This window comes from Ammodytes marinus (assembly GCF_949987685.1).
Source record: "Ammodytes marinus genome assembly, chromosome: 13".
In the NCBI taxonomy this organism is placed as follows: Eukaryota; Metazoa; Chordata; class Actinopteri; order Uranoscopiformes; family Ammodytidae; genus Ammodytes; species Ammodytes marinus.
This window is the reverse complement of record NC_137217.1, coordinates 28,877,109-28,888,458: the sequence shown is the minus strand read 5'-3', so window position 1 is coordinate 28,888,458 and position 11,350 is coordinate 28,877,109. Positions and strand designations below refer to the sequence as shown.

Sequence of the window (11,350 nt, the reverse complement as noted above, 5' to 3'; positions counted from 1 at the left end):
GAAAAGTCTTCCACCTCAATAAACATGTTAACCGGTTTCACAATGTCTGACTGCCAGTTTATTTTACAAACCTTGTGAATTTCTGTATAAAAGGTTGTTTAGGCACATGCACAAATGTAACCTGGCAACCCACTGGCTGACGGGTTGTGAACATTTCCAGGCCATACATATGATGGACTATAATAGGGCGATAATTTGACGGAAGTTCAAATTAAATGGACACAGCAGGATATGTCTTTCATTTGGTTAGTTCCCATTTGGTCCAATTCCCAACTGCAAATATGGAACATGCTATTATTCAATCTTGCTGTTAACTTCAGCATCCCCTAGTGTCCATTTTTGTTTTCATCACACAGGGCATCTTACAAGACAGTCACACTCACAGACCCTCTCTCTCTCTCAAACTCTCTCACACACACCCCCTGACCCCAACCCGACAGTAGCATTCAGCAGCTCCTTGTGTTTCACACTGAAAGGGAAAACGCTGGCGGGGCCAAAGTGGATGACGTCATACCTGGTGGAGGCTCTGAGACACTCGCGCTTTCATCAGACACAATATAAAACCTTGAAGAATGAACCTACGGTAACTCTGACCAGCAGATAAAACGGACTGTTATTGAAGCAAGACAGGTGTTTTATGCAAATATGAGGGCTTACGCAAAACCATCTGAATTGCTCATGACTTCGTAGAGAGCTAAGCCCTGAAATGTCAAGAATGAAGACAGATACTCCAAAATGCTGTTGGAGTTAGTGGGGCATTTATGTATTTTCAGCATACTTCAATTGACTTGCATGTATTGGGACATCCTAAATCTTTTTCTGGCATACTAAATAGTGTGGAAGTATGGGTGTTGGAATGCAGGGACTGTTGCATTGCATTTGTAAGGTGCTTTAGTGACTCCTAGTTGTGACTCGATGCATTTCCACTAAAATGAGACGCCTACCAGTCAGAAATATAGAAATACAAATTAATAAATAAAAATACGGAGCTCCCTGAAAATGATATTTATTGTCAGAGATCAAAACACACTCGACCAGCTCCCAATTCATTAAATCAGACGGCTTTGCGAATTGTTTTGCTGGTGGGAGCGAATAATAAAACACTTCACCACTGATTCAGAATCTAACCTTCAGCATGAATTAGTGCAGCATGATTATGTTCAGCACGTAGTTCAGTTTGTGTTACATGTCGAACGTTAGAAAACATTTATTAATTATTCTGAAACTGTATGTTTTATAGAAAAGACAATATTACATCCTTATGACTTCTGACAGTTTATTAAGAAGAAGTAAACTGATCCGGTATAACCTCTCTGCTGGCCTCAGACTTTTGAGGCCTTAAAATCAAGACCCGAAAACTGCTTTTTTTACCTTAAAGGTGCTCGGAGGAACTTTCAGTTTGTGTTACAGTTTTTCACAATTGCTTAAACACATTTTCTGATAGACTACCTCACTTTTTCAAAACCCTAAACACAAATTTCAAAACTCAAACACAAAATGCAAAATCCTTCACTTCTCTTGCAAAATCACACTTTACCCTCAGAACAATGTTAACTCTTCACTAAATGGTGTTTTCTTTTCAAATGACAAACACACACATCATATGACTAGACATTTCTAGCACTCATTGAACACTGGTGTGCAGAATGGAAAACACTATATTATAAATGCAAACCACTATATGAATGCTTTATCAGTAGAATTATGCCTTTGCATGTTCATACACTTTCACCTACAGTAACAACAAATACTTTACGGTTTTTGCCAAATGCTAACACACATGTTGCAGAATAGTTTATTTTGCCATTTCAAACAAACACAATGAATAGGTAGGACTGAAGTTCAAGCATTTCAGTGCGTCAGTATAAACTACTGTACTGTACAGTAAAAAACAATTACAGTAAAATTAGGGAACAATGGTAAAAAAAACAGCGTTGTAAGGAATTGGGTGGTTGGATTATGAATCCTTTTATGGATACCGCCTCCTGTTTGCGTCTGGCCACTTCGCCTCATCAACATCACACTCAATGTCATCCTTTGAGAAGCAACAGGGAAATGATCACCTGATATCCAGTCTAAATCTCCTAATTATGGAGCGACTCAGGTTGGGCTGCACTCTCTGTCCAGGCTCCCTCATTGATAGGCCATGATCTATAACATGGTCCACTATAGTGTCCCTGTTGTATGTGTCTCTGTCTGTTGCCTTCTTTGTCCTCGTCCTCCTGTCGCTCTCTCTCCTCCTCTTTCCTTGACTCTTACCGTCTCAGAAAGGAGCTGAGCTCACCTGGGGTCTATTTGTAGTGCTAAGGTTTAGACTGATTGGTATTCAATTAGTTTTTTTTTTTCAAGAAGTGTGTTGGAGAATTTCAAACACAGTGTAAAGCATACATCGTGTTTGTAGGGTTGGTGCTTTGGTTTAGGGCATAGTTACAAAAGTTAGAGGTTGTGATGCTGTGGTCATAGCAGTCACTTTTAGTGTTTACAGTATTCGGCAAAAACTGTATTTGTACTAAAATGTGCAGTCTACTGTAAATCACAGCAAACAGGAGCTCATCTCTGACCCTTCTATAGCTAACTGCACAAAAGCCTTTTGAGTTTAGAAATTTGATTGGCAGTGTGTTCTGTGTGAATACCATGAGAGAGAATTCAGGAAGAGTGTGCAAGATATAGAGAATTGTGTGTAGTGTTGTGAAAAATGTGTGTTTTGGAATGAAAATATGAGTCTAAGGCAGGAAATGTGTTTGGAGTTCAGCAGAATTGGTTAAGCAGTTGGTAAATTAGTTTCAGATTGTGCACATTGTGTCTGATGTTCCAAAAAATGTGTTTAAACAATTGTGAAAAACTGTAATTCTTGCAACCCCTTTGGACAAAAGTGATAGTGTTTTTACTACGCCAGCTGTGGTTCCTGGGTGAGCGTATCTGGACAAAGGCATTAAGAAAAACGATATAAAAATAGCGTTCTTTGCACTAATGGTCTCGTTTGCTGTTACATGTCATTTATGATCATCAGAGGAAAAAATTTACTGTTTCAGAAATATCTAAAAGTTCCTTGTAGCACCTTTAAAGTTAAGTTAGTTGCTTAATCTTTGAATACTTCAGGCCTGAACCTGTTGCCATCATTCTTCAGTCTGTCTTTGTGTAATCGCTACCTAAGAGAAGTCCCATCCGCAGCCATTGGTCTTATTCCAAATACAGTATCAAGCAGACTCGTTGGCTGAATGGGAAGTTCATCTATTTCATTGCTCACAGTCCAAAGCCCTGAATCCCTGCCACAACAAGTTTTAATGCTGAGTCTACCAACACCCTGGCTCTGTTATGACTGACTGTTTCATTTCCACAGTAACAAAAAGTTATTGATTTGGAAGATAATAAGGAGCAGCTCCTCAATTATCAGATAGACGTGTATAGACAGGTGGTAGGATGTCCTAGAGGAAAGGGGGGCGACCAATAACCATGAGGTCGCCGGTTGGATCCCCGGCACCGAACAGGAGGGTGTTAGTAGTAAGTAGTCTACCATTGTGTCCTTGAGCAAGGCACTTAACCTCAAACTGCTCCAGGGGCGCTGCACTATGGTTGGCCCTGCGCTCTGACCTGAAGTGTGGTAACTTAAAATATATGAAAAGACAAATTTCGATATGCATTGTGTAAAATGACTAATAAAGATAACTTAATTTAATAATCTGCCCCCCTCAACCTGGAACAAGCTTCAGCAGGAATTTAATATTCCCATCTTGATTCCTCAAGGGGATTTCAAACTAATTTAAAAATAATTCTGTGGCCGCTCTAATTGCAATCTCTGATTACTGCACACTTGCACTTTGACTTTGATGTGTTTCATTATGCCTCACATTATTTATTGGCTTTGAACTAAATGTCTTGTGCGTCTATAACTTCATGTTGAACTGTTGTTGTCTTAACAGGTCTCTCTTGAAAATGAGAACCCATGTTTTATAAAACAAAAGCCATAAATAAAAATGACTTCAGATTTTGTTTTACAGAAGTAATATGTATCTGCAAAAGGTTAAATATTCAAATACTGTTTATACATTGATATACTTTCTGGAAATCAATGCATCTCCCCGACCCTATGGTTGGTTGTTTGTTGTCACACATACAGTGGCTTGACAAAGTATTCATCCCACTTGAACTTTTCCACATTTTGTCACTTTACAACCACACACGTACATTTATTTTATTGGCATTTCATGTGATAGAACAACACAAAGTGGCGCATAATTGTGAAGTGGAATGAAAATTAAATATGATTTAATTTTTTTTTTATAAAAAACTGAAAAGTGTGGCGTGCAAAAGTATTCAGCCCCCTTAGTGATATCCACATATTTCAGTTTTTTATTTATAAAAAAAAAAGTAAAACCATGTTCACAGTCTAAAGCTCTGAATCCCTGCCACAAAAAGTATTAAAGCTGAGTCTGCCAACACCTTGGGTCTGTTTCATTTCTAGAGTTACACAAAGTTATTGATTTGGAATATCTCTGATAATTGAGGAGCAGCTCTATGTTTGTTGTCACATATACATGAGGGTCCAAGCCCAACTATCTTTTTCTCTCACTCTATCCTCCTAGTGTTCTTCTCCATGTCTCCTATGTTCACAAATGGTTATTTCTGATGGACCGTCACTGTCTTCTTGGGACCTCTCTCTCTTACCTGTGTGAAAGGTGGACTTCATGTTTGTTTCCAATGTGTCTGCAAAAGGGTCTTAGGGCAGAGGCAAATTTATTTAAACAGCACAATTCAGACACAAAGCCATTCAAAGTGCTTTACAGGGGCGTACAATATCAAGATAAGACATTAGGGTGTCATACTGTACGGCATAATGTGAAGCCCACTGAGGCAAATGTCTATTTGTGATACTGGGTTATACAAATAAAACTGATTTTATTTGAAATGAGAAATGTCATCATTCTGATCCAGATTAGACTTTTTGAAAAACTGTGTGGCTCACCAGATAGAAGGGGGAGGCGCCTGTCTGATCATTGTGTATTAGCAGGTATTTGAGGTGAGACATACTGTATAACTGTTGAGACTAGAGCGGAGCTGAAGACACTTGCACCAGCAGCATCTATCAGCGTCAGCGTTCAGGTGAGTTACTGCTCTTTGCTCTCAATCAAATGTGTCTGACTCGAGTTCCACACCTCTGAATATTAGTCTCTCCATGTTGTCTCTTCATATTAACTTTTCGGAAACACTTTACAATGAGGGTTCATTAAGTAACTGTTATTTAATGCTTTGGTAGTGCTATTAATGGTTAGTTAATGTGTATTAAGCATTACGCGTTATTTATTAGTTATTAATGGGTAAGTTAATGCTTGGTTATGAATTAACTATGCATAATTAATTAATGCTCAGTTAAATTACAACCAAGCATAAAGGTTAATCCATGCTATAAATTAATGCTTAATTCGCACAAACTAAGCAGTTATTAACAGTTAGTTAATGCTCCGTTAATGTAAGTAATAAGAGTATTTTGGGCTGAGATATTTCTTAATACATTTGTTTCCCTACAATGTGTACAATGAACATACATAGGTGTCTACTACTGACAGAACTTGATCATTCTGCAGTTGATTACCATGAGAGCAGAAATGCTAGCAAGTCCAAGCCTGCTGAATGCCTGGACACGTTTCTTACTGCTTTTCCAATGTTGATGTGTCAGCATCTATTGCATCTTTTGGCATCATGATTTAGTTTTTCTCCTCCCTCCAACCGTCATCATATCGTCCTGTTAATACTGAGAGTGTTCACTGAATGTGTCTTGGCATAATCCTATCTACCTTTACTGTTATTATTCATGTCACTTTTATACATTTGCACTTTACATCTTTTTTTTTTTCATTTCTAGTTAGAAGTGGTCAAAGTTGAATCTAATGTATTGTTGGAGGCTATTGGTCTTCAGTATAAAGATCAGAATCACCCTTTGGTTGATCAAATCTAACCCATTTCCATAACAATGCTAAAACAACTTTTTTTCCTCCTGCATTCTTAGTAATTAGGGCCCGAGCACGATTTGTATCATTACTGCACATCTTCTTATTTTAAGAGATTGAGGGCTCTTTTCACTCACTTTGCATTCAGGAAAAACTGTTTGTTGCCGCGGTCGTTCAGAGGACCGAGGTCATCGCCTTTTAGCAGCTTTAATATAATATTCTGTTTTGGACACCGACTCTCTTTATTTCACATTTCAGAAATCAATTGGAGTGAAAAATGCCTCGCAAACTTCAAGATTGTATTCAGGAGTTCATCACAGTGTTCCACAGCTACTCTGGAAAGGAAGGCGACAAATACAAGCTGAGCAATGCTGAGATGAAAAAACTGTTGACGGGAGAACTGTCCGACTTCATTGCAGTGAGTCTCTAAACGATAATCTTATTATTAGATTGAGAAATGCCACAAATTCCCTCAATTCATTCATCTGTTCAATTACATAACTAATCAATTAGTATGAGTGGTTCTTTAATTTATTTGAACATGGCAAATCACAATGATGCTACGGGAACACCTCGACTCCACAGAGCTTGAGATGCTTCTCGTTTTGGACGTGTATGCAGTTTGCATTAGGATTTGATCTTATGAAACGTAAATCAGTGATTTCTATGTATACTCTGTCTGCACGTTGTTATGCCCGAATAGTTTACACTTTCAATTTTTTCAGTTTACTGCATATTGCACATTTCGGAAATAAAGTTCCTCATATTACACATTTCAATCTATCTTCTTTTTTATACAGTTTTGTTTTGTCTTACCTGTTGCACTGATTATAATGTATTAATTGTATATATTACTTTTTGCATCTTTTCAAATTTTATCCTTTGTACTTTTGCATCGCGGCGCATATTGTAGGAATTAACAATAAAAATTACTTTGACTTTGACTTCGAAATACTAGGCTACTTAAGTAAAATCAAGTTATTTTTATTTATTTTTCCAAATATTCTAGTTTTGATATACAATATAAAATGTCATAATAAGCCTCGGCTTCATCCTACACCTTTTCGGCCATTGCCCTTTTTACAATTCTTAACCAGTGTATGTATTATGCTTTGTGGTCATGGACCGAAATAAATTATTTACTTACTTCTAGATCTCTCCAATGCTTTTAATTTTCTTCCCAACGCTTGTGTTTTTAGGACACCAAGGATCCCAAAGCGGTGAAAGAGATAATGACCAACCTGGATACAAACCAAGATGGAGAAGTGGACTTCGAGGAGTTCATGGCCCTGATAGCTGCGCTGACCATCATCTGCAGCGAGTTCTTTGTGGAGGGAGGGTTAAAATAATTGCAAAAAAAAAGTGAATAAGTATTAGCAACCTGGTTCCAAGAGACTGAAGTCTGTTATTTCACATTCAAAGCAACGATTGTACTACCAATAACCATGTGTGTGTTCCGAATCGCATACTCTTTCTTTTTACTATTCTACATACTGCATCCGACGATAAAAATAATGTAGTTAAGATGCAGTAGGCATTCACTTCAGGTGCACACTGGATTGTGGGTCAGAATCGCCAAAATAGGATGCAGTTGTCAACACTAAAAATCTCGTCTGGATGTAGTAGACATATGGGCATTTCTAACCATCCTAAATCTGGCCACAAGAATCGGGACATCCTAAATCTTTTTTCTACCACACTAAATAGTAGATTATCTACTATTTAGTGTGGTAGAAAAACTTTCCTGCGTTCTAATACCTATACTATCTGATAGTATAGGTATTTGAACGGAGGGAAAGTGTTTGAATGTTTACTAGATCACAGCACCTTTTGTAATGTTACAGTAAAAACATCATTGCTATAACCATCTCAATTATTTTTGTCCAAGAAAAGACTTCCTTCTCAATAAACATGTAAACCAGTTTCAACATGTGCAAGCCATTTATTTTACAAACATTATGACATATATATAAATCTGGGGCCGTATTCACAAAACATTTTAAGGCTAAGAGTAGGTCCTAACATGCTGATTTAGGAGTAACTCTCAAAAATAAGGGGCGTTTCACTCCTAATTTTAGGACTCCTAACTTTTTAAGATAAGTGTAATTCACAAAGCATTTTAGCGCTAAAACTAGCTCGTAAATCTATGAAAAGCTAGGAGTCCTCAAAAGGACTCCTAAGACACTATGGGCTAGTTTCACAGACATGGATTAAGCCTAGTCCGCGACTAAATTGTACTTTCAATGGACAATATCCATTCAAAATTCCATTTAGTCCAGGACTTGGCTTAATCCATGTCTGTGAAACTGGCCCTAAGAGTAATTCACAGACAACCATTTGATGGTGTTTTGGAGAGATTTAACGCTAGTGAGCTTTACAATAGGTACCTTAATAGCTGTAAGGGGTTAATGATCTTAGTAAAGCTATATTTAGAAAGTATAGACACATTTATATTTATTAAATTTATATAAAAAAATATTTATTAAGTTCCTTTTCCTGCAGTTGCTTTGGGTTTACAATGCACTGAAAGTTACTGTTGGTGTCAAGTTTGGGTTTAATTTCCTACTAGAGGCCTATATGTGGCACTTCGCAGCATCTCCTCCGTTGCTCTCCCACAGTGTTTCTATCATAAATTCACTCTTAGCTCTCATTCCCTCACAGCCAATCACTGTGGGCATAGAAGGTATGAACATGACATCATCCATAGCAACAGGGTCAACACCGCCCTCTAGTCTTAGCTTAGGAGTCCCTCCCATTCCTTAGTAAAAGTTGGTCTTAGCAGCTTTGTGAATAGGTTTTAAGAAATAACTCCTTACTAAGAACTTTTAGTGCTCCTTAGGAGTACTCTTAGCGCTAAGATAAAATGTTTTGTGAATACGGCCCCTGTTCTATTGGGCCGATTAGCAAGATTATTAAAATTAGCAAAGCAAGTTTATTTCACAATTACAATACAAGCTTCAGCAGGAATTTAAGATTCCCATCTTGATTCCTCAAGGGGATTTACAACTAATTTAAGGTATAATCTGCTTCACATGGCCATTGGATGAAAAGCATTATCAGATCTTTTTTGAATTAACGTCCATTGGTATGAATTGAACCACACGATACATACATTGAATGTTGGATTTCATTCCAATAAATTTTGCAAATGTTAAGAAAACCCTTTCTTAAATCCTGGCCTAGCCATGGCAGGTCTTGCGTGTTACAGTTATCCCCCACAGCTGTGTCATCAGGAGCTTGATGCTCTCAAGACCAAAAGGTCAGGGATGAGAATCCAGAATAACTTGAACCAAAAAACAGACATCAAAAACATAGAACGATATAGGGGATATGTCTGGTGGTGCAGTGGTCAGTGGAAATATGTGCGTCAGTGCAGTTGTATTAGTGCAAATTGGAATTGAATATGGTGACAGCTTTGGGAAAAAACAAGAAGCTGTCTCTGAGTCTATTTTTTCTGGCACGTATGGACCTGAAGCGCCTTCCAGAGGGCAACAGGTTGACGAGATGGAAGCCGGGGTGGGTGGTGTCTTTCAGGATGTTTCTGGCCCTGCTGAGACAGCGGGAGTTGTGTATGGTGCTTAGGGAAGGCAGAGGGCAGCCAATGATTTTTTGTGCGATGTTTGCCACCCTCTGCAGTCTCATCCTGTCGGCCCCCGTGCAGCAGGAGTGCCACACTGACACAGCGTAGGTCAGCAGGCTCTCGATGGTGGACCGGTAGAAGGTCACCAGCAGCTGTTTATTTGCTCCCTCCTGAGCACCCTCAGGAAGTGTAGCCGCTGCTGGGCCTTCTTGACCAGCGCTAAGGTGTTGACCAACCAGGAAAGGTCAGCAGAAATGTGGACCCTGAGGAATCTGAAGGACTCAACTTGCTCTACAGCTTCACCGTTGATGTGCAGGGGGGCGTGAGCGGCTCTGTTCTGTCGGAAGTCCAGGATGAGTTCCTTGGTCTTGGTGATGTTCAATGTCAGGTTGTTTGATGCACACCAATCACCAAGTTTCAGGACCTCATCTCTGTAGGCCGCCTCGTTTCCCCCTGTCATCAGCCCCACCACCGTTGTGTCGTCAGCAAATTTGACAATGATGTTCTCCGGGTGGGCGGGACTGCAGTCGGATGTGTAGAGGGAGTAGATGGTAACAGGCCTACATCATTTACCCTTCTGAGGAAGCCTGACAGGTAGCTCAAGTGTTCATTGGACCTTTTGACAAAATAGATAATTTTACATTTTTAAATCTCTTAATTTCTAAAGAAATGTTGGCAAATATTAGTTTTTTGTATATTTATGGAAATATATTGAGATCACAACAATGGTCTAACAAAAGCTTGTTAGGGAAATCCATTTTGAAATATTAACTTTGTTATACTAACCTTGTAATATTAACCCTTTAAATGTATATAATAAGAAATAACCATTATAATTAACTTATAATCAAATGATTTGTATAATCAGTCACTTCAATTGTCTGACAGTCACAGCTTTACATGCAAGTCATGTGGGAACATCATAGCCTTGAGAGAAATACATCTTCTCAGCACAGAAGAGGCATTAAAGTAACTATTTTACAATGGAAGGTCAGATACACTCCTTATGCTAGCGGCAGGCAAACACATGAGAGGCATGTGGGATAGGACACTTTTTTCCTTCCGCATTGACAGCTCTCACTCATGTTATTGGACCAAGAGCATGAGCCAACCCTCTGCGAGACCCGATAACCAGTTCCACCAGGGATAATCACTGCGACAATCATAAACCAATCATAATTCTGCACATTTATATATATTTGACTCTGTACAATGTTAAATTCCTTCTGATTCTCTTTTCTATATTACATGATCATTGTAACCTTGCCTATTCAGTTTACTTTTAATACAACTAAAGCGTTGAAAATATAAGCTCAAAATAGATAATTTTCTCTTTTTATTCTTTCTTCAACAACTAATTAAAGAACATGTTTTTCCAACAAGCTCGATCAGAAACAAGTTAATTTACATGATCAAAGCAGTCAATTTGGCATTATGGTAGGCATAATTCAGATTGCATCGTGAAATACAATATTTCGCAAATTTTTACATGATTATACTATTAACTACGAGGTAAGAAATCAATCAGTGAATATTGATAGTAAAATATACATTTTAATATACATTGTATTGTTACTGTAACCTTTTGAACATACCCTGATAAAACTTGAAAGAAGACTTCAACACACAATGTTAAAGTCTAAGAAACTTAAGTATAAAATATGACAGATTTGCCTTTATGGGGTTAATCAATCTCCTTCATGTGTGTTAATAACTCATCATTGTAGACTAAGTTGCAATAAGATAAAATGGAAGCCAATGTCGCAAATGAGAAAATACATTTCAATGAGCAGACCTATGACCAATCCTGAAGACCAATCGGGAA

General features: G+C 38.2%; 1 protein-coding gene across 1 annotated transcript; it reads left to right on the top strand.

The window, feature by feature from the left end:
• The first annotated feature begins 5,032 nt into the window (after positions 1–5,032).
• LOC307260069 (protein S100-A1-like) lies at positions 5,033–7,873 on the top strand. Its single transcript, XM_080040195.1, has 3 exons — positions 5,033–5,100; positions 6,204–6,363; positions 7,145–7,873. Exons 2-3 carry the CDS (start codon positions 6,223–6,225, stop codon positions 7,292–7,294), a joined length of 291 nt encoding a protein of 96 aa, XP_079896321.1. The 5' UTR covers positions 5,033–5,100; positions 6,204–6,222; the 3' UTR covers positions 7,295–7,873.
• Positions 7,874–11,350: the final 3,477 nt, after the last annotated feature.

Excerpts from the sequence above, each read along its gene's own strand:
- LOC307260069 (XM_080040195.1), top strand. The coding sequence starts at position 6,223 with ATGCCTCGCAAACTTCAAGATTGTATTCAGGAGTTCATCACAGTGTTC. Across the intron at positions 6,364-7,144 it reads AACTGTCCGACTTCATTGCA|GACACCAAGGATCCCAAAGC; the intron begins GTGAGTCTCTAA and ends TTGTGTTTTTAG.